Here is a 23,788-nt window from a genome sequence, read left to right as displayed (position 1 = left end):
CTATTTCAGCTCAAACCGCATGAGATAGCTCATAATAGAAAAGCAATCTCTGCATTCTTAGTGCTGATATTTTGTTTGTCATTACAGACCGACCACACACACACACACACACACACACACACACACACACACACACACACACACACACACACACACACACACACACACACACACACACACACACACACACACACACACACACACACACACACACACACACACAAAGCACTGTCACCACACAGGTATGTCCAGGTATGTATTTATTTATTAATCATTATTTTAAGGCCACTCAGAACTTGAAAAAAAAAAAATTTCCAATCATTGTCCTACTAAACCTTTTTTTAAAAACCGCTCTTCGACAAGAAATTTTGGAAGCAATAAGATATGATTTATAAGATAAGGCTTCAAACAGCTATTGAACATGACTATTCACATCAGACCCCCCCGCTCCCCCCAGGTAGTGCGGATAACCGGTCTCTTTCATATACGTACTCTTAACTGTAACTGCACTACCGGCTCTGAAACTGGGGAGTTGGAGTCATTTCCTTCATATAATGAAGTCATGTTTTCCAATATTTTTAAACATATGTTACATCAGTGATGGTTGATTTCTCCATGTTTGGCGACGATGGCTGGTTTATTTTCCTCTCGTACTGATGACTGCTTTCTGTGCACTACCATGCGCGTGTGCACGCACGCACGCACGCACGCACACAACACACACACACCTCCATAGCTAGGTCACACGCCAGCTTCCTCACTCCAGTCCCGAGCTCGCTCAGTCCATAGCAGCAGTAAAATCACCAGACTGCCTGCTTGCCTGGCTGTCCACGTCCAATCCCGAGAGACCCCACCCCATCGCCGTCCCACATATGACCTTTGACCCGTCATTGGCACGGGAGCCCCGACTGCATTCAAGCAGGAGATGACAACGCCAACACTGATGCGAATAGCCAGTTTGAAGGGCGAATTTGGATTTCTCATCTTGCTGCTTTCATTCAACAAAGGCAATTAACGTGTACAATCAGAGGACGGGTGTAGTGATTAGTGCAGAAGAAAGCAGAGATCCGATTGAGACCATAACCATGACGTCATGCTGGATGCGACAGATATCGCCCTGAAAAATCGGCTTTTCCTTTACAGTTGTGTGACATGGGCAGCCATTGAGAAAGCCTGTTTGAGCCTTTCGAGCATCGCTCTGTCCCGGGCTGGCAGTCGTCTGCACGTTAAAATCATTCTCCCCCTTTTTCTTAGTTGAGGAGATAGACTGTGACTTGGGCCATACAATAATCTAAATTATCTAAAACCTCAATGTCTTGTACCCAGCCCAGCCTGTCAGAAAGCAGCCAGCCCACCGTATGGAGTAAGTACAGTCTAAAAGACCAGGATTTTATCTGTTACAGTGATTTAAAAAAAATAATCTTACCAGCCCAGGCAGGTCAGTATGCTGCAAGCACTCGTAACATGGACCCAGAGACAGAAAGAACACACAAAGGAAGAAGAGTTAAGGCAACAGAGGCGAAACAGCTAAAACCTCAAGCTGTGGATATGGCGAGTCGGTCTTAGTCCCTCCAGAGTCTGTGTATGAGAATCCTCCATTAAAACACCGTGAGGCTCGAGACAGAGTTTTGTAAGAGGAACAGCCAAAGGAAATCCAGTTCCGCTGGGACATAGCGCCCCCTTCGGGCTCTAAAGCAGAGCAGGGAGACGGGACGCAGGGATACCCTCCTGGGGTGCAGTCACTACGCCCCATCCTGGCTAATGCCCCCCCAGCTGATGCGCTAGGGGATGGCGTGATCTGGGGTGGAAGACGGAGGGAGAGAGACAGAGACAGAGAGAGAGAGGCACACGGGTCCAGACTGTCCCGCCCCGCGTTCAGCGCGTGGGCTTTGGGGCTCAGTGTCCCTTCAGCGCGGGGGGGTGGAGCCCTGCCTCGGTGCCGATGTGCACGGTGATGTTGGTGTAGAGCGGCCGGTGTTGGCGGCTCACGACCTCGTACTGCGCCGTGTTCATCCCGTCCTGCTTCCACGTCTGCCGCGTCTTCGCCAGCATGTTGAACCTGCGGGAGAGAAACCAGCCGTCAGCGCTGAGAGAGAAACCAGCCGTCAGCCCTGAGAGAGAAACCAGCCGTCAGCGCTCAGAGAAACCAGCCGTCGGCGCTGAGAGAGAAACCAGCCGTCAGCGCTGAGAGAGAAACCAGCCGTCAGCGCTGAGAGAAACCAGCCGTCAGCGCTCAGAGAGAAACCAGCCGTCAGCGCTCAGAGAGAAACCAGCCGTCAGCGCTGAGAGAGAAACCAGCCGTCAGCGCTGAGAGAGAAACCAGCCGTCAGCCCTGAGAGAGAAACCAGCCGTCAGCGCTGAGAGAAACCAGCCGTCAGCGCTCAGAGAGAAACCAGCCGTCAGCGCTCAGAGAGAAACCAGCCGTCAGCGCTGAGAGAGAAACCAGCCGTCAGCGCTGAGAGAGAAACCAGCCGTCAGCGCTGAGAGAGAAACCAGCCGTCAGCGCTCAGAGAGAAACCAGCCGTCAGCGCTGAGAGAGAAACCAGCCTTCAGCGCTGAGAGAGAAACCAGCCGTCAGCGCTGAGAGAAACCAGTCGTCAGCGCTGAGAGAGAAACCAACAGTCAGCGATCAGAGAAACCAGCCGTCAGCGCTTAGAGAAACCAGCCGTCAGCGCTCAGAGAAACCAGCCGTCAGCCCTGAGAGAAACCAGCCGTCAGCCCTGAGAGAGAAACCAGCCGTCAGCCCTGAGAGAGAAACCAGCCGTCAGCCCTGAGAGAGAAACCAGCCGTCAGCGCTGAGAGAGAAACCAGCCGTCAGCGCTCAGAGAAACCAGCCGGGCAAACTTCCGAAGTGGAGTCCGGCCAGAAAATGTACCAAAAAGTGTTGCATATTCAACCAAGTAGTTGGTATGGTAGAAAGTTTCCTGTAAAAATGAAACTATGTGGTTCAAAGGGTATAATAGGCTCACTTACGTACAACAAAATGGAGTTGCTACTGCCGTCTTGGCATGTTTTGAAAATTTCAAAGATAAATTGAATTCACAATAAAACATACTTTGATGGCTTCCTACATCAGCGTCACTAGGTGCATGATATCCAAACTTGAAATACCAGTAAATATCTTGGTTAAGGACAACCACAAGCAAGAAGAAGTCAAATAGATAATGTATTGAAAATACATAGAATGCCAAAGTTGGGCCTTGGCAGAAAATGATCAAAGTGTATTAGATATTAAACCAAGTAGATGGTAAGGTAGAAAGTTTCCAATCAATCTTAAAGTTTTTGTTTGTCAAAAGGTACAATAGGCCTAATTATGGACCAATAACTGAGCAGATACTGCAATGCCTTAGCATGCTTTGATCAGTTCAAATACCTCCATTTACAGGAACATTTACATACAAGTAACATCGAAAATGCGTAAAACAATGACCAAAACATCTTCTGCATTTGTGTATTTAGTTTTTAGCTTTTCAACATTGATATGAAATAATTTAAAACATGCATTTTAATGGATTTCTGATCTGAGAGATATGTTCCTGTAAAGTGAGGTCCTGTTTCAACCGATGGAAACGTGAAAACGCATTATAGCATCAGTGTGCGTGTGCAGAAGGAGCTGTACCTGCGGGGGTTAATTTCATTGCCTCGGTCGAGCTTGTGTTTGATCATCTTATAGCGCCCCACGTTCGACGCAGGGCGAGCGATCAGCATCCCGCCAAGACTCACCCTGAGAGAGAGAGAGAGAGATATAGAGGGGGAAGAGAGAGAGGGGGAGAGAAAAAGAGAGAGAGGAGAAAGAATGAGAGAGAAGGGGAGAGAGAGAGGAGAAAGAGAGAGAAAAGGGGGAGAGAGGGGGGAAAAGAGAGGAGAAAGAGAGAAAGGATAAGAGAGAATTAGGGAGAGAAAGGGGGAGATAAAACACAAAAAACACGTCACCTTTCCCTCAGAGTGCTGCAGAAGACTGCACTTCAAACAGCATTCTATCAGCTTGAGTTCCAGCGGGCGGAGCTCGCTCATGTGCAAGCCTGATTGGCCCTTACCGGATTCCGATGTCATCGTCCTCGCCCCCCCAGCCCCAGTAGTTGTTGGGGAATCCGTTCATCTTCAGGTAATGTGTGGGGGTAAGGGCCGATACCCCCCCAAAATAACTCTTATAGGGCAGTCTAGAGAGAGCAAGAGAGGGAGAGAGGGAGAGGAGAATTACACACAGTGCTAGTTCTGTGCTGAAGAATTATGGAGTACTTAAATAATGAAGCAAGGAGAGCCAGAGACCTCTTATACACACCAGCAGAGAAGCAGCCCAGGCAAAACCTATAAACATTATAGCCATTGGTCTTGCCAGCCATAGGCATTCTGAGGCTAAATGTGTCTAAAAAGTCATTTTACCCAGGTAGCCCAGGGGTGACACAGCCAGCAGACTTACTGCTGCAAGAACAGCTTTGGGAAAACTCATCAGACAGACGGACACAGACCGACGGACAGACATGCGAGGAGACGCGGGTGAGACTGACTTGTAGCCGAACTTGTCCATGGCGATGGCGGCGTGTTTGGGGTGTGCGTCGCAGGTGTAGGTGTTACGGTCATCCTCGGGGATGAGATCCACGTCGTGGAAGAACAGGCAGTCCCACTCCTCCTCCCGCATGGCCTCCCGGAAGCCCACGTTCATCAGCTTGGCCCGGTTAAAGGTGTAGTTCCCCGCCTTCAGACGCAACCGGACACAACGGGGGGGGGTTATCGTCATGGTGATCACACACCGTTTCTGAATAAAAACACTCCTGGTAAATAACGTCAAAATCACTGCTGCAAGTTCTGTATGTTTTTAGTATTCTGACTTTGCCTACAGAAGGCGTATTGCGATATCTCACCCAAGCACAGGTATTGCAATATCTCACTCGCAATGTCACACAGTGCTGTGGCAAAACGTACACATCGATCAGCGGTTTCATTTCTAAGCAAAAGAGTAGGGGAGCGGTGTCCTAGCCTCTGCAGGGAACAGAAGAAAATATACATTAAACTATTACTTTCGGCTTTCATTTTCGGCGTCTGCATAATTCAGTTGCAGATATTTGTTTAAAGGTGGAAGCCGTATACAATGCGAAGTGACAATTTCATGCAGTCGCGATATATCATCCGATAGACCATAAACCCGCGTTTAACGGCTCCGTCGATATAGCCAGAGAAGTAGGTCTATCTGCTGTAAGGCGGATTTAAATAGTATAAAAACAAGAAAGAAATCTCCGGAAACAAAAGGAAACTTCAAACGCCTTAGTCCGTTTGAAGACTAACCTGCATCCTGAAACCAGTTCAACTGCTAGTAACAGTCTACCCGCAGGTTTAACCGTTTGCCAACACATTTTGCGCAATTTAAACAGGCAGGCCATAGCCGCCTAATGCAACAACGTTCCACATATGCCACTTTGACTACTAATTATTTGCATCAGTGTCGCCTACATTTGATGACTGAGTGTGAATTTCGCTCAAGTAATCTGTACCAACTGTGAACGTCCTCTTAAAACGAGATTACTCGTAGCTATCCATCCACCCATTAACGTTATAGGTCTACAAAGCCTAGCCGTGACAGGCGTCCAGCAACAAACGGATGATGGTTCAATTAAAATGAGTCCAGTTTAACCGCTGATGTGATTCGAACTCTATGGACATGGCCTTGTTACAACCCCTCTACTCTCAGTTTTACCCAATATGAATTTGCATAGGCCTACATGTTTAAATTGCTTCACATGAAAACATAAAGTTGCTTGTGGAAAAAACAACACACTAAAGCGAGACAATCATACCATGATGACTACAAGAAATTGTTTTTATAAAACTACGTCCATTTAATGATACACTGACCCCGTATTATTAAAACCACACCGCAACACAAAAGGCAAAAGGCTCGCCAGCTTGTGGCTTTAAATTAATAAACGGATTAAGACAAACGCCAACACTCGGCAGCTTCGAACAGGAGCAGTCGAGAGAGTAGCAATCTGCTTGTACCAGCAGAGGGCAGTATTGATCCAACCTCTTCCTATAGCTGGCAAACTTCCGACTTTAGAAATTCCAGTAAGTGAAAGAACAGGTCGGCCTACATTTGTGCGTCATGTGATAAGGCACGGTTTAAAGGCCCCGTCGAAAGAAAAACAGATGTTTACGGTCAAAGCAGTCTAGTTCCTTTTAGCGGGTAAGATTCGATCCTCTTTGGGGCATTATTCAAAAAACATCACCCAGCGTATTTAAAAAATAGCTAGACCCATACAAAATAATGTTATATCTATATAATTAAACACCAACAATGCCCCCCACATTTAGAGGCCTATGTAATGTTGGAGCTAGTGATGTAAACATGATCATGTAAATTCCCGTTATGTTTGACTGAACTGTTAATCGGTGTGGTTTGACTACCTCAGATCTACCCTAGTTTCATGAACAAAATATTCAAATGAAAATAATGATGGGTCTATATCTATTTTGAAATTCCCAATAATAATAACACCAGGATGATAATTTGGTTAACAACAATGCTACTGTTTAAAATAAGAGAATATCTGATGCATATTACTTTAACGCATACAAATATAGAAATCATCAGTCGAAAGTGATACTTCCCTTAAATATATATAAAAACATTTTATTAAATTACACTTATTCATAACAGAGGGGGAGACACCCTTTAGTTAGGCTAGGTCTGGGCCCAGGATTAATCTGCTTTCTAATTGGCTGTATTATTTCTTTGATGTTTGGGATTCTGGACAACTGCAGGCAGACCGTGGTTCCTACAAGGTCCGGGTGACGCTCTAACTTCATCTCAGAATTCATAGCTTACAGCCTCATAATGAATTACTATGACAAACAAACAAAAATGTTTTGGTTTTCCTGGCCCCCTTCCCAACAAAACTGAAGAATTGCTGAATGATGTTTTTGCGAATGATAAGGATAAAAGCCCTGAAGCCAAGTGCCTCAAATCACGGTCCTCGAGGGCTGAGAACTGCTGGTTTTCCACCCTAGCTGTACCTGGGAGTCAGGTGTGAAGACAGTCTGCCCAATCAGTAACACTACTTGTTGAGTTAATTACCCGGGAGAAAAGAATTGCAGGGCCAGACTCAACGAGCATCTGAGGAGAGCAGAAAAGCAGGGAGTGTCTGAGGAGAGCAGAAAAGCAGGGAGTGTCTGAGGAGAGCAGAAAAGCAGGGAGTGTCTGAGGAGAGCAGAAAAGCAGGGAGTGTCTGAGGGGAGTTGAAAAGCAGGGAGCGTCTGAGGAGAGCAGAAACGCAGCGAGTGTCTGAGGGGAGCAGAAAAGCAGGGAGTGTCTGAGGAGAGCAGAAAAGCAGGGAGTGTCTGAGGGACGCTGAAAAGCAGGGAGTGTCTGAGGGGACGTTGAAAAGCAGGGAGTGTCTGAGGGGAGTTGAAAAGCAGGGAGCGTCTGAGGGGAGCAGACGCACCTGATGGATGATGTAGATGGCGTAGTTGAGCTGTTGTCTCTGGAGGAAGGGGTGCAGGTAATACAGAAGGAACTTGAGGTGATGCTCCCTGTTTCTGTGGGGAATGATGATGGCGGTGCGGTGGCGGGCCTCGCAGTTCGGCGGCCGGTAGCGCCCTCCCCTGACGACCAGCGGGTTCTTCCGCTCCACCTCCGCCAGGGTCAGGCCAGAGGGGAAGGTGACGTGGATGGGACCACCTGGAGATTGGGGGGGGGGGGGGGGGGGGGGGGACAGACAGGCAGGAAATATCAGTACCTCGTTCACTCTATGAGCTCAGATAGCTGAAATTCCAGCAGTGCCTGTTCGAGTCCGACAAGTTTAAAACAGAGCAAGGGCCAGGGAGTGGTGGGGAAGGAACATCTGCCATCTTTACACAATGTGCCCGGTTCCAGATTCCTGACGGTTAATTTGGGCAAAGATACGGCTCTCAATTCCTGTGTTGGGGTTGGGGAGGGGGGGGGGGGGGGGGTACCCCTGGCAGCACAGCTGCTCTAAAACCCTCCCTCTCCCGCCAGCTCACAGTACAGTGCAGTGCCGTGTAATGTAGTGTAATGTAATACAGTGCAGTGTAACATAGTGCAGTGAATTGTAATGTAATACAGTGCAGTGTAACATAGTGCAGTGAATTGTAATGTAATACAGTGTAGTGTAATATAGTGCAGTGAATTGTAATGTAATACAGTGTAGTGTAACATAGTGCAGTGAATTGTAATGTAATACAGCGTAGTGTAACATAGTGCAGTGAATCGTAATGTAATACAGCGTAGTGTAACATAGTGCAGTGAATTGTAATGTAATACAGTGCAGTGTAACATAGTGCAGTGAATTGTAATGTAATACAGTGTAGTGTAATATAGTGCAGTGAATCGTAATGTAATACAGCGTAGTGTAACATAGTGCAGTGAATCGTAATGTAATACAGTGTAGTGTAATATAGTGCAGTGAATTGTAATGTAATACAGTGTAGTGTAATATAGTGCAGTGAATTGTAATGTAATACAGTGTAGTGTAACATAGTGCAGTGAATCGTAATGTAATACAGCGTAGTGTAACATAGTGCAGTATATCGTAATGTAATACAGTGTAGTGTAATATAGTGTAGTGAATCGTAATGTAATACAGTGTAGTGTAACATAGTGCAGTGAATCGTATAATAGTGTAGTTTACGCAGTCACTTTCTGTGCGACACGGCTCTCTCTCTCTCCCAGTTCTGGCTGGCTCAGGGTCAGAAACGTGAAACCTCGGGAGGACAAAGCGACATCAGCTTCCAATTAAGCGGTGCGTACACCAGCAGAGCACAGTCTGGCACTCCCGGGACCACGGGGGAACGCGCACAGCCGACAGCGAGGTCGCTCGCACTGCGCACCGGCCCTCCTCGCCACTTTCTGCACGTCCAAACGCGCCATGTCCACAAACAAGGGCCCCAGTCACAGCCCTCGGCCCCACGAGAAGCGGGAAGCACAAACGGTGGTTAGCGCCGTATGCTAATACGCATTAGCCGCCGTTTGCGGTCAGGAAGTGCAGCTCCCTACCAGCATTAACATTGCTAGAGATTATATTACAGAAGCAGCTCGTTCGCTAGCAACGAAGGGTATTGATTTCAGGCCGGGGGGGGGGGGCCAAACCTGAAAAACAGCTTTGTAAAGAATGTTTTTGGGGACCGAATGGCTAAACGCCACCATGATGACAGAGCAGAGGGACAGAGAGGTCAGGGTAGTGCTTATTAGAAGCACATTAAGAGCAAAACACAGAATCTTCTGTTGCTAATTGAAATTCTAATTGAATTCTGTTCCCATTAAGTGCATTCATAGGCAATGGTGAGAAGAAAAAATAACCAGGCAGCCATTGCATTAGTTCAACAGCGGCCATGCCTCAGTAGCGTTAGACATGACAAGTAGGACCCTGCATTAGTACACTATATCCAGTACATTTGAATATTCCGTTACATCCACCAAAACTGGGCTGGCTCAAGGCTGTATGCATCAAACGTGTCACTGGCATTGGAGTCATTACCCCTGAAGTCCTGGTGGCTCCATTCCTGAGTCCAACAGGAATCTCCTCAATCCCTCATCTCTAACTGATGTACAGTAAAATGGTAAATGGTAAATTGTTGGCATTTATATAGCACCTCTATCCAAAGTGCTGTACAATTTATGTTTCTCATTCACCCATTCATAAACACACACACGCACAGCAATGGCGATTGGGTGACATGCAAGGCACCAACCAACTTATCAGGAGCATTTAGGGGTTAGGTGTCTTTCTCAGGGATACTTCCGACACACCCAGAGAGGGATCGAACCGGCAACCCTCCGACTGCCAGACGACTGCTCTTACCACCTGAGCCGATCGAACCGGCAACCCTCCGACTGCCAGACGACTACTCTTACCACCTGAGCCGATCGAACCGGCAACCCTCCGACTGCCAGACGACTGCTCTTACCGCCTGAGCCGATCGAACCGGCAACCCTCCGACCGCCAGACGACTGCTCTTACCACCTGAGCCGATGTGGCCCCCAGTAAATGTGTCCCCCTCAGTCCCCCCAGCTTCAGAGGGCCACAGACACAGCGCCCGTGGGTGTAGCTGCAACAGCTGGCCATGAAGCTGCTGGTCCGTCAGCCTGACGCAATTTTACCCCAGCTGTTACCTAACGGACGGCACCGCAGTACGGCTGTCAGAGGCAGGCTTCCGGGAGGCCTGCCATGACTGCAGAACGGTTTGACTTCCATCAACACATTGCAGTTATTCAGCCGACGCTTTTATACAAAGCGACTTACAGTTGACGACACCAACTGCTGTGCGGATGTTATCGCGGCTACACCGGAGCTTGAACCACCGGGTCTCAGTCATGTTCCTTAGCCACTCGGCTACAGGCTGCCCCACCAGTCCTGTGACTGTAAGGGTGCTTAGAGAGAGCTTAAAATAGGAACACACATGTACAAATAGTCCAGGACTTTCATCGTGAGCCATACCCAAAGCGCTCAAAAGCAGACCTCCCGCCCTTTATCAACAACATCTCCCATAATCTTTTAATGCCAAACGCAAACGTCAATATAGTTATTCGCGGAAGATTTCTCCTCATTTGTTCGCTTGTTGGCAAAATTACAAATGCACACAGACCTCAAGGACATACGTCCGCATGCTTATTTTGGCGACGATGACATGGCCTTAATGCGCACACTGAGTGAGGTCACGGTCTCCCTGGAGACAGGGCAACACTGCGCGGTTACCACTCATCCGTACCGCCGAGCGTCTACACCCACCACAGCCAGTCCTGGACAGCAATCTTTAACCGGCCAATTTTCCCCGAAACAACCTCGACGTTTATCGCTTTCGAGGACGAAACGTCCATGTAAACGTTCACTCAAACTGATGGTACGGAAATGTGACACACACACACGCACGCACGCACGCACACACACACACACACACACACACAAAGACATTAACATACATGTACAAAGGGGACTCACCGACCAGGGGGGACTTCTTAGGGCAGTAGGTCAGGCTGTCCTCAGGCACCTGAGCCTTGCCGAGGACGGACAGGTTGGCGTAGACGTCCCGGCCGGTGTGGTTATGGAGGGAGGGCCCCGAAAGCCCCGCGGGAGCCACGGGGGACTCCGGCCTCCGGAAAATCCGGAAGAAATACGTCACCCTCTTCTGGTATCCTTCCCGCGACAGCAGGGCCATGACCACCAGCTGCACTCCCAACAGCATCACCAGGTAGCGCCATTTGGACTGTAGTTTGACCATGGCAGGGCCCAAGCGGTTGGCGTAGCGCACACAGACAGACGCACCTCCCTAAAGGACGTCGCTATGGTTACGGCCTGCCTGGCTCCCGTTTCCGAATTTGCGCGGGTTGCAATACCATGCGACCCAAGTCACATTCCAGTGTTTTTGTTCTCGGTGTACGTTTGTAATTTCGCCCTTTGGTTTAGTTGGTAGTTGGTAGTTGGGTAGTTGTGTGGCCGGGTGTGTCCTCCAGAACAAGTTTGAAGAAGTCACAGAAAATGAATGGTGCGTAATCGAGGTCTGTCTCATCCATACACGATAAGGCACTGGATCAAATCAAGAGTTTTTTTAGGCTAAAAAAAAAAAAAAAAAAAAAAACAACAAATAAAAAAAAAAACAAGTGGTTTTCAGATGTGGAGCAGGAAGTGAGGAGTCACATTCCTGTTAGCCTGTCCCAGGTTTTATGGCTCCTGCGGTGTGGGACAGCGTCCTCTTTACGCCTCATCCTCAGTCCCACTGAACCCACGCCTCCTCTCAGCTCCGGTCCTCCTCAGGCCCACCCATGTCCCGCGCGTCTCCTCCACTCACACGTGTGCGTCCGCTGGGCTCCTGCCAGTTCTCCTCCTCCTCTAGACTGCGAGGCAGCAGCGTAATAAAATACAGCTTTCTAAAATACGGGCCAGCTGGACAGGGCCAAAAAGAACATAAAAAGCACAAGACAAATCACAGAAAGGTGCAATGGATTGTGGGTGTCTGGCTGGCGAAACGGCACAGGCTGACTTTTGATTGGCCCCAAGAGATTGTGGGAGTGTGCTGGGCCGAGAGGGTATGCCTGTGTGTGTGTGTGTGTGTGTGTGTGTGTGTGCTGAGCCAAGCCGAGGGGGTATGCCTGTGTGTGTGTGTGTGTGTGTGTGTATGTGTATGTGTGTGTGTGTGTGTGTTGTGTGCTGGGCCGAAGGGTATGTGTGTGTTTGGGGTGGAGGAGGGGCAGAGAGGGGGGGAGGGGGGGGGTGCCCGGCTATTGTCTCATTTTAGCTTCACCGCCAGGGAGACGGCCATCCAAAGGGAGGAGGAGAGGAGGGCCCAGGCAGTGCGCCAGGGAGTCAGCTCCTGAAAGACAAGAGGAGGGAGTCATCCTTGGGGGTTTTGCCCGCTAGTTCTCCAAATAAGAGAATCCAGCCAGCAGTCAGAGTAAGCGCTGGTAGCGTCACACACACAGGCACATCCAAATCCGTTACTGGGGAAACCAGGAGAACCCGCTTTACAGCAGCGGGAGCTTGCAGCAAATCCGTCTGCAAATCGCTGGCCGCGACCTTTGACCTACGCCCTGGCGGAACCGGCGAGACGAGCGGCCCGAAAATCCCGCAGGGGATTTGGCGAGGGGGTCTAATCCAGCGCTCGGAACGGGGGTATCAGTACAGCCGCACTCTCGAATCAATTACTCTTCATTAAAACGGCCGTGCTGAGGCGGCTAATCCTAATCCAGGAAGCTACAGGCCGGGAGGGGCACTTTTGGATACACACACCCAGTTTTACAGACCGCGAGACAAGACAGAGGGTGTGTGAGAGCATCTGTGTAGGAGAGTGACTTTAGATCAGTGTGTGTCTGTGCTTCTCCCTTTGCCTTTTTGTTGTTATAACAGTTTCTTTTAGTTTAGAAATTCTTCTCTTTTTCAAACATTTGGTTTTTCCTGCTTCACGCTGCGACTCGCCAGGGGCTGGCCACAATGATGGTGAGAAACCTCACACACACACACACACACACACACACACACCAACGCTCACATGCACGCTCTCACACACGCTCGCACTCACACACACTCATGTGCAACGTGGATGGACGGCGTGCCAGAGAATTGTGGGCCTGAGACTCGAGACAGAGCTGGGACAGAGTCAGCACCGAGAGAGAGAGAGAGAGAGAGAGAGAGAGAGAGGGAGAGGGAGAGGGAGAGGGAGAGGGAGAGGGAGAGGGGGAGGGAGGGAGAGAGAGAGAGAGAGAAAGAGAACGGGAGAGAGGGGTAGAGAGAGAGAAAGAGAGGGGGGGAGAGAGGGGTAGAGAGAGAGAGAAAGAGAGGGGGAGAGAGGTATAGAGAGAGAGAAAGAGAGGGGGGAGAAAGGGAGTGGGAGGGGGAGAGAGAAAGAGAGGGAGAGGGTTGAAAGAGAGAAAGAGGGAGAGAAGGGGAGAGAAAGAGAGCGGGAGAGAAAGACAGGGGTAGAGGGGGAGAATGGAGGGAGTGGGGGAGAAAGAGAGAGAGAGACAAATGGGGGAGGGAGGAGAAAGACAGAGAGACACAGAGGAGAAATCTCCAGTAGATGGATCAAAGCTCTCTTTCGTTTTACCCCCCTCCCCCTTGTGGCCTCGTGGACCTCATCTAGTGCTCAACATTCAGGTAATATTGGCCTGGCCAATGCTGGCAGGACTGCCAATGCAAATAAATCCAACATTCTCTCCCTCTCCCTCTCCCTCTCCCTCTCCCTCTCCCTCTCCCTCTCCCTCTCTCGCCCATACCGTGTCTCCTCCTTCCCAGCTGTGAGGAGCTCAGCGCTGTCAGGAGCAGCTTCTGAAACAGGACAACAGACTCTTCTGCCTCAGGCACTGAGGCGCGCGCGCACACACACACACACACACACACACACACACACACACACACACACACACACACACAAACAAACCAAAGCATGCGCGCACACACACACACACACACAAACCAAAGCATATACACACACACACAAACAAAAGCATGTGCACACATGGAAGCGCACACACACACACACACACACACAGAAATGTGCACACACACACCAAATGCTTTTCCCTCTCTACTTGCAATTTTTGTGCGATTGTGTGTGTTTTTATATTTACTGCATTTCATGCCAATGAAACACATTGCATTGAAGGATAGAGAGAGGGGGATGCCAAGAGGGAGAGACAGAGAGAGAAAGAGACAGAGAGAGAGAGAGAGAGAGTGGGGGATGCACACTATAACATCTGGTCTACATCTGAACTGGGGCAGAAGTCAAGAGAGGGAAAGGGGGAGAAAGGAAAACGCGGAAAAGTACGCAACGTTCCCTTTGTGTCCGTCAGTGCGGCAGGCCAGAGAACCGTCAGCGGCTTCCGCACGCTCGCGTGTGCGGGGCGGAACACCGGGCCGGTCGCCACGGATACGCAGCGCTGGGCAAACAGCCCTTCACTCCAGCCGCTGTGTGCTTAAACTGCAGGTCGCCGGGTTATCATCTGGAGCCGCCTCCTCCTCCTCCTCCCTCCTCCTCAGCCCCACGCCTCCTCCTGCGCTCTCAGCAACAGCCCAAAATAACCCTGAGACGTTCGCACGCGCGGCACACCAAACACACGACTGGCAAACAAATACGAAAAACTAACCGCAATATTCTAGGACATTAATGCAAAGACAAACCTTTCATTCCTCAGTTACACGCGTGGAGTTTTACATGCACGCGCGCGCGCAAAACATTTAGAGATATTACTCAATGTGGTCCAGAAGTTTTGTCTGAACTCCCATGGAAAATGAGACCTACATTCGATCTTTATGTGTACAGGATTCCCATAGACACATGACACATGAGATGAAGCTGTTTTCAGTGCTACATGGCGGCCATGTTGGATAAATATGGCGCTAGAGGACACGAGGGCCGCCTTGAAATTCAACCCAGTGACACACACACAGTCATCAGATGCGAAACAGGGGCGAGGGGGAGGTATCCAGCCCTGCAGGTTATTTTGTTCCTTAATTACATTTGTGCAGCTTGCTAACAATACAGCAAAGGGAAAACTGGCAGACTACAAAATACGGAGAACCTGAAATACGGGACAGTAGGGCGTTCTTAACGAGACGTGGCACACTGTGACACTGGGCGATACTGGGTGTCCCAATTGGAGAGCACTGCCAGGCACGTCTCAGTTGGAAGCTTTTAACTTTTCCAACACTACAAGCTTGCTGACTCGTATCAAACTAGCACGCTAACTCACGTAAGACTTCATATTTTCAAATTAATGTTCAGTTCTCAGTCCAGCGTCCAATCAGGCGCATGTAAAACTGGCTGGGGGAGGCTCTGCTGTGTTGATGCTGGAACGATCCTGGGCTTAACGAAGCTTTTCCGAAAAAAGTATGAGTCATAGGCAGGCCAATTGTCCTACAGATCTAGCCTAAACGATTTTCCAAAGAAATACAGATGTAAATAGTATCAGAGAGGAGGAACAGTTATGATCATTTTAGGAAATGTTATTTAATTGAAACAATGTATATATAAATACATGTTTTTATAAAAAATGACCCGAGACCCAGTTTTGACCAGACGAGACACAGATAAGAAGAAGGCCGTGTTTCAGAAAACAAATCTTCAGAAAGTCTGAGACTCAGCAATTCAGGCTGAAGCTACGTTCAAAAATGTTTCCATAACAACCGACACCCTTGCTAGCAGGAGAGAGGCAGCATATGGTCAGGAATGCTTAGACTGCCACTGCGAATGCCCTGGACAGCTCATCTCTGTCTGAGCATTTCACTGCGCGAGTCAGACACGTCTGCTTCGAGACTTCACCGTCTCAGTTCAGCTAAATATCAGTCTGGAGTGCCACATCACAGCATTAAGTTAGGCAGGGTAACTCAGGGGTACATTAGGGAGAACAGTTATAATCAACGATCCAGAAATCGTGCCATTAAATATTATATTTAGGGAGGCGACAGTCTCTGACACAGACTACAGGACGGCCGACTGAGGCAAAATATACCTTGTGGCTAGGGGGCGGGGGCCATTTTGTGTGCCGCAGTGCCTTCTCTTACCACCCCCTCTCTGAATCATCCTGGTAAACATTAGGACCGTCTGCTGCCCTCGTTTATATTCTGGGAGACCCTAAAACATGGGGAGGGTTTGAAGGGACCCTGTGGGTGCACCGGGCTGAATGCGAGCCTGGTGGAGGAGGTCAGACTGTCAGAGAGAGCCAGGCTACGCTAACAGAGAGACCCGCTGATGTAGCCAAAGCTGGCCTGCAGGGGGCAGCAAACGGGAGGAGCGCCGCGCACAACGGAGGAGGACCGAGAGACGATATGCAGAGCCAGACGAGAGAAACAAGTCAGACTCGCACAAAGACAGACGGCGACAGGGGATTCCATTAATAATAGAAAACAAACTGATGTTAACCCACACACGCGCACGCACACGCGCACATCACCTCCCGAACAGACCTAAATAACAGCCGTTAGATCACAGTAAAAATGCTGTTACAGTCCTGTCCAAGGACAACCACTGAATGGCATAGTGAATGGAGATACAGACAAGCTAATCAGGTGAATCTAATAGCTTTTCTCACACCAATAATCCCACTCGGGGCCCAGGGCCTGGGGCAGCAGAGCCTTCCCTTCCTGGAAGCCAGTTTTCCTGGCTTCCAGGGCCACAGCAGCAGGACGCAATCCAACCAGTCCTGTTTTACCAGGAAGCAGCTCAGCAAGCCAAACAGCAACATTCCCAACCGAGGCGGAGACGGGGGGACATGTTCAGGTTAATGGCGTTCACAAACAGCAACATTCCCAACTGAGGCGGAGATTGGGGACAAACACAAACAAACAGCAATGCGCAAAGCACAGGAGGAATGTGTGTGGCCATGGGGAGGCGCCCACATTTTAAGGGTTTAGCAGAAGCTTTTATCCAGACCTTACACGACTTAAAATCCATTAATACAGCTGGATATTTACTGAACCAATCAGCTTAAGTTTCTCTTCCACTGACGAAAAATCTTATTTTCAGTCCATTTTAATATGTGAAATGAATGTTAAATGGCGTTACTCTTAAGCATTGAGAGACCGGCAAAGATGTATGTATAGATGCCAGCAACAAAGCGGAGGAGAATAAACTGGAAAAAGACACCACTGTATTTGGGAATAAAAATGAGTGGTTGGCTTTTGTATTCATCACAATTGTCACTCGGGCCATTGCAGTGAATGCACAAAATAAACTGGCGAATAGACGGCATCATTTAGGCCTACTTATTTTTTTGAGAGCTAAAATATCATAGACTTTCATGCACGCCACCTTTTATGGCTGAGAGTGGCTCCACCTTTGGAAAGGCCACAACTGGTGGTCGATACATGTCCCCTGTGCTGCCGCTAGCATGGCGACATTTGACCCATTTCACATCCGACCAAAGAATTCCAAAAGTTGGAAAATAACCTTTTGAAATGGTATCTGATCTCCAGCAACAAACTATTATTTCTTGTGAGAACTGGCTTAATGGTATGGGTAACAGGTACAAACTATGTTTGTTGAATTAAACTATTATTTTTGGTATACTGATGAGTAGCAAATTGTTTTATTTGCAGCATCTTTCAGAGAGACCGGCAAAGGTGTGTGTGCAGATGCCAGTGACAAGCGAAGGAGAATAAACTGGAACATGACACCACTGTATTTTAATAAAAATGAGTCTATTCAATTTTGTATTAGACACAATAATTAATCCCACCCAATGTTCAACATCTTATTAGTCTTACAAAAATAATTATTATTATTTTTAATGTAAATACATTCAGATCATTGGTTGGAATAGGCAACAGTACCTGCCTTCAAACAAAAATGTGCTCTTCAAAGTCCCATTCAGCATTCATTTGAGTAAAGGATTAATTAATGTGCTACACCCGTGTCTGTGTGTCTGTTGAGGGTAGTTTGCTGACCGGGAAAACGCTGAGAGAATGTATTGTGTTAACTAGCTAGTTAATATGTGAAATAGCCTACAGAAAATACAACAAAACCACCACTATAATTATGTTTCACAGAGTAGCCGGCCAGCTACACGCAAGTACTTGGGGAACAGTCATTCTGTCATGGCAGTTATATGGAGTTAAATTTCCTCTTTCAGGAACTAATTTCTCCAAAATACCCTGAAAGTACAATAAAGCTATTTGGAAAGCAAAAAAAGGTGCAAATGAATTATGGATTGGTGGCTAGGATTAATATTTTATGGGTACCACACCAGTGACAAGCCTTTCTACCTTAAAATATATATTTATGGAGTACTGTGCAAAAGTCTGGCACCTGCACAACATTCTATACAGATAAGATTCTTTCAAAAATAATTAAATGAAAGGTCCTAAATAAACGTACTATATATTTTACATTACATTTTAGTAATTTGGCAGAATAGTTAAAAACTGAATCAAATCAATATTTTTTGTGACCACCCTTCGGCGTTAAACCTGCATCACTTCTCTGAGATATAGAACTGCAGGACAGCGTTGGCTAAGACAATCAGCAGGGAGGTTGTTCCAAGCATGTTGGAGAACTTGCCACAGTTCTTCTGGAGACTTCATTTGGCTCCTTGCTTATGATCTCAGACAGCCTTAATCAAGTTTTCATGTAAAAAGTAGCCAATTGCTGACAGTAATATGTTACTTTTTTAAATTAAATACAAAAATGTCTCTGTAAAATGTAATCCTTCGGAAAATGAATATTTGGAACACACTCAAAAAAATAAACATATAATAAAGTCTAGGGTGCCTAAGACTTCTGCACAGTACTGTGTATGTATGTATATATACATAAAAATATATATTTTTGGTACTGAGAGTGAACTGGACTTAATTTCCTCATCCATTGTACCACACTACTATGAGATCAGATTACTCCTGATCTCCACTTCCTGATCTACTGCAAATTAATTACAACCTTCAAATAAAGGCTGACTCATTTCAGGGGAACCATGGCAGCAACCACTTACAAAGAAGACCAAGTTCCTCAATCGTGTTTCCAATCAACTCCAGCCATTCTCCCAAAAAAAAAAAAGATTTGCTATCTGTTGCAAAATGGGCTGGTTTAATAAGTTAGCAAGACAAGGATGTTAGCACAGAATGGCGAGGAGACCAGCTGACACTGCACGCAGAAGGCTGGAGACCTTACATTTCAACGTTGTCCTGGGATCCGCGCGTCCTCAAAAATGCTCCTCACACAGCAAGCCTCCCGGATCTCTCGGAGGGCATCAGTGCGTGGGAGAGACCGCTGTGTCCCCTCATGTGATTGGCTGATTGGCCTCATCATCATCGTGCAGCATACGCATTTCCACCCCCTCCCCCCCCAATCACAAGGGAGACGGGCATTAGTGTTGCCGCGATCATAATCTAACGCTGTATCCAGGTGACGGGTACCATGGGGACGGAAGCGCATCCACTCATAACAAGCCCAACAAACAGAGGCACAGGGCGTGCCCTCCGACAGGGGCCTAACTTTAACACAGAGCCCTGCGGGGACGCTGGTTACCAGGGCGACCTGCCACACGAGGGGCTTTCCGTGCCTAGGATGACAGTTGCCCCCACACCCCCAGCTCTTACATTTCCAGTTGATGGATTGAAGATTGTGCCAATCCCTGCAATTTTCTGACTCGGAGACCCCCAGGAGTGTCTGATTACAAGAACGATTCCACCCATCTCCAGCCGCCATTTTGCCTCCTCTCTCCGGAGACCACCCAGCACTCCGTAGTGTCACTTAGTACCATTAGCCTGCCTCGTTTCCAGCAATTAGGCATTTGAGTTTTCGGGCATTCATGAATACATTTATTAGAGGTTTAGAAACAATCGGGTTTTTAAACTGCAAATGGACAAGCTAGTGAAGGTCACAAATTACATTACACGCACCATACGTCCGGTTGTAGCGCTGACACCGCGTGTTGTTCCTGTGATTATGAACACGACGAAGGCAATCGAGAGCGCCAAGAATATGTGACGAAGTACGAGGCATAATAATATTGGGGCTGCACGAACATTGGGCAATAACAGCCTCAGACATACTTACTGGTCTCGGTCCGATGCTGAACTTGCGGTCGATATGATGACACACACAGTTGCGCGAGAGTACTGATGCCTTCGTGGAGCCACTGAAGCTGTAAATTAAACCATCCTGCTCATAACGTAGCTTAATCATAGTCCCCTGAACCCCTGTACCGTCCATTTCTCATTTCACATTTATGCAAGCCAAGCTGACAAGCAAAGCTATACGTATAGAGTTCATGCTGCTTAATAACAGACAAAGCAAAAATAAATATTTTGTCCAAAAAATAGTAATTTGTTCCATTTTTCCTTCATAGTGCAATGTCTGCTGATACACCACCATGCCTAGGGAGGCTTGGCTGCAGTCTCAATTCCTGCTATACTGCAAGTGCCAGCACGGCCATGTAATGATTTCAGCCCAAGAGTTCCATTACACACATCCATCCAAAACCTTGCCATTCCATTCTTTCAGTTTTGGTGATGTATTAAAACTGAAACTGAATTAACTTTAGAAAGAATGGGTCTGCTAATGGGCAATTTTCTTTTGTAAAGGATAATAATTAAAACTACAAAAAGTACACACTCTTAAACGTTCCCGAAGTGAACGTGTCCTTGGAATTTCAAAAGGAATGGGGAACAAAGAAAAACCGGTTGACAAACCAGACCAGAATGGTCACTAAAACTGTTACCGCAAACAGCTTGAAACACTCCTCAGCAACCCCTCCCCCCCATCCATGTTAGCTAATTATTTACAGTCTACAAGCAAGAGAAAAATAAACTGAGTGGTGGAAGGTGGAAAATGGCCCGTTTCCCCGAAAATGCAATGCTGCAATACAAAAGCAAGCACTAGAGATAATGTACAAAAGCTTTAGCAAAACAGAGTATGTGCTCTCTGACACGAGGACATGACCGTCACTACGTGTGCAGGTGTAACAGTGGACAATAACCCAACGAGTCGCTTGAGCATGTCTCTCTTATTTCCAAACCTGGGCGCCAGATTTTTCTATATTGAATCCGAGACAGCAGCGGCCGTTCGGGAATCTTTCTCTGCCCGAAAACATTCTAAAATCGTCTGCGCGTCACCTGACCTCCTGCCTTTAGCCTTTTCAATTGCCGCGTGACTGCAGATTACAGGTACTCCGAAACTAATCAAACACGGAAGGAGTGGACTAACTTGTCCTGTCAGTTCAAGGTTCTCCGTAAGCCTCTGGAAGAACGAGCCAAGCCAGTATCATGCTATCTTCCATATTATATCACTCCATGTTCACATTGCGCGTATAGCCACCATCTGTGACTAGTTGCTCAGAAATGTCAAGACTTAATAATCACAAGCATTACCACTGCTAACAGACCCCAGAAAAGAGATTGAATTTCACGCAGGACGTAAGATAACTGCAAACCTGATTGTTTCCCAGGTCTGGACTTGCAAGACAGAATGCGTTTCCGAAGGACTGATGGGCTACAAGATCAACACCGCAGCCCGAGATCCAATTAATACTGTTCATAAAGCTCATTATATAAAAAATAATTTTGTTTTTGCTGTTCACTAGTAGGCCTAAACCTACACCTTATCTTATTGCATAGGAGAGGAACCGCGACCCAGGAGGAAGCACATGACCAAGCAATATTTGTTGGCGAATTGTGGGCCACATAAGACCAGAGGAAGGAAAATTTGGATGTAAAAACAAATAAAATCATACTTTAAATACTAGAATATCGGCTGACTAAACAAATGTATGTTTCTGGGGAACTGGATCCCCTCAATCTCCTCCCTTTTTTTTGGGAGGGGGGGGGGGGGTTATACATTTTCCCTGGATTGACAACACCCCTGGTAGTTGTACTCTGTAGGACAGGAAAGGGGATAGCAGGCGCAGCTACTTGGGGCTACATAGGCTACAAGCGTAACGTTAGTGTGTACAACAACAGTGTTCAGCAACCTTAAAAGTAATGCTAAAGCCAGGACTATACACATGGGCTACTTTCGTTTGAGAATTACAGGCTACGCAATTCTCTAAATTTGTACAAAACGCCATAAAATCCACAAAAGATAACAAGGAACTGCTTTTTTCAGGCCGAGAGAAAAAAACAATAACTTGTCATACTGCAGATGCCTGCCAGCGATATCTCACGAAGAACATTTCTCAGGACCCAGTACTAATATTAACCATCGTTGCGCATCTAATATTATAGCTACATCTAATAACTTAATGATCATGCGTAATACACAATCGACCAAATTGGGGACTACAACTAGATGCCCAATGTGAATACAACCTACGTCTATACGCCTTAAAAAACTAGCTCAGAGTTATTGTTCGTTTAGGAACCGAGCACATCCTCTGTAAAACGGCATGCTTGAATAAACACTTAGTGTTGATCTAATACAACACCCGACCGTTAAACGGTTTTTCCAGCAATAACGTTAGCAAGCTGAATAGCCTTCTTTGAATATTAACATTTTTGTCATAGTGCATATCTATAGGCTACGATATCACTATACATTCGACTGGATTCTAACTATGTGTAGCATTTACTAGGCTACTTTGTAGCGACTTTTACTAAGTGACTGGTTAGCTAGATACTAAAATACAAATAAATTTAGTAAATACAAAAGTCGCTAAAGAAAACATACAATCGCATACTAAGTTAACAGCACTACTATAACTAGCTAGCAGCGGTTTGTTAGCTAAACAGACTAATAAAGGATCAATCGAGTCAGCCACAAACCTACAATCCAGGTTCAGACTTCAATTTTACTTATATATCTGACTAAAGCACACCACAGCAAGTAAACTGGCTAACGAAGTTGTTAGCCTGGTAGCAACATATGGGAATATGCTTTAGTAATGTTTGGCTTACGTGCTTTGTTTTTTTGTATCGCTTTTCTCCCAGCCGGATCAAGGAACGGATTTCCCTTTCGTCTCGCCGTCCTTTAACACCTTGAATTCTATATTATTTTCTCACACACCCGACTTGTGTTGATAAAAACCGACGAAGTTAAAAAATGAAGCTTCACTTCAGAAGCACGGCAGGAAGTGATGTACCGCAGCTAGGGTGGTGACTGACTGACTGGCTACGGTGGACGCGCAATGTTTTTTCAAAGGGTTCTGTAATGTACATCCCTCCCATATCCTCTGTAGCCAACTTCATTCGCCCCCTCCCTCCGTTTGTCGAAATTTCCACTAGCATCTCATAACCTAGCTGTTCCTACAGAGGCACGTAGGATGCCCTTGTGAACTTTAGCTAAACTCACGCAAATAAAAACTCTTTAAACGATGTCTTTTAAACTGTTGTCTATTCCCACGATGAAGGGACGAAACTAATGACCTTTTATAGCCTATTTTTAATCTATCCAGATTCACACATTTCCCCCCTTGAATTTACGAAAGGAATCTGTAGCTACTCTGTAAGGGGAAACGTGTGTGGGTAAAATATTATTGGCTAAATGTTCCACGCATAACATTTACGTGTACCCTTGGCTTTTAAACAGCTGTAGTTGTTTACTGTTTATTGTTGTTTTTTTATAACACAATATGCACTTCTGCACCATATGCATGACATTTTGATTACAATTCCTATCATTTTACATCTTTTCATTGGAGAAAGAGTTTTGGGCACAGAGTTTGGAAAGTTTTATGAGAAATGAACACTGATTAAACACAGAGTAAATTATACCTGTGATATGGTGTAATGTCTGCCCTTTAGACCCAAGGTGTATGCTAACAGGTAAGAACAACAGGGTCACACAAGGCCAGTGGGTATGGAGTGTGTACAAAATAAACTACAAAATAAACTAAAATTGGGAGGGGGAAGGAAAT

General features: G+C 46.9%; 1 protein-coding gene across 2 annotated transcripts; it reads right to left on the bottom strand.

Annotated features, from left to right (window-relative positions):
* Positions 1-243: 243 nt before the first annotated feature.
* Positions 244-23,049, bottom strand: si:dkey-199f5.8 (beta-1,4-galactosyltransferase 3). 2 transcript variants are annotated; one of them, XM_061241446.1, is made up of 7 exons: positions 22,830-23,049; positions 10,950-12,318; positions 7,437-7,672; positions 4,509-4,696; positions 4,038-4,160; positions 3,620-3,724; positions 244-2,086 (listed from the first exon to the last, which is right to left on the bottom strand). In XM_061241446.1, the coding sequence occupies exons 2-7, from the start codon at positions 11,227-11,229 to the stop codon at positions 1,897-1,899; spliced, it is 1,122 nt and encodes a 373-aa protein (XP_061097430.1). In that variant the 5' UTR covers positions 11,230-12,318; positions 22,830-23,049; the 3' UTR covers positions 244-1,896. The 2 variants fall into 2 exon arrangements, with proteins under 2 accessions (XP_061097430.1, XP_061097436.1); XM_061241452.1 differs by having other exon boundaries at positions 244-2,059.
* Between the last annotated feature and the right edge of the window lie 739 nt (positions 23,050-23,788).

This window comes from Conger conger, chromosome 1 (assembly GCF_963514075.1).
Source record: "Conger conger chromosome 1, fConCon1.1, whole genome shotgun sequence".
Lineage (NCBI taxonomy): Eukaryota > Metazoa > Chordata > Actinopteri > Anguilliformes > Congridae > Conger > Conger conger.
Note: the sequence above shows the minus strand (reverse complement) of the source record. Positions and strands in the feature narration are given on the sequence as shown.

What these genes read in the sequence shown, in the direction of transcription:
- si:dkey-199f5.8 (XM_061241446.1), bottom strand. Translation starts at nt 11,229, where the DNA reads ATGGTCAAACTACAGTCCAAATGGCGCTACCTGGTGATGCTGTTGGGA. An exon ending in TAAGAAGTCCCCCCTGGTCG is followed by an intron (nt 7,673 to 10,949) that starts GTGAGTCCCCTT and finishes CCCAATCTCCAG; the next exon opens with GTGGTCCCATCCACGTCACC. An exon ending in GACGATGACATCGGAATCCG is followed by an intron (nt 3,725 to 4,037) that starts GTAAGGGCCAAT and finishes TCTCTCTCTCAG; the next exon opens with GGTGAGTCTTGGCGGGATGC.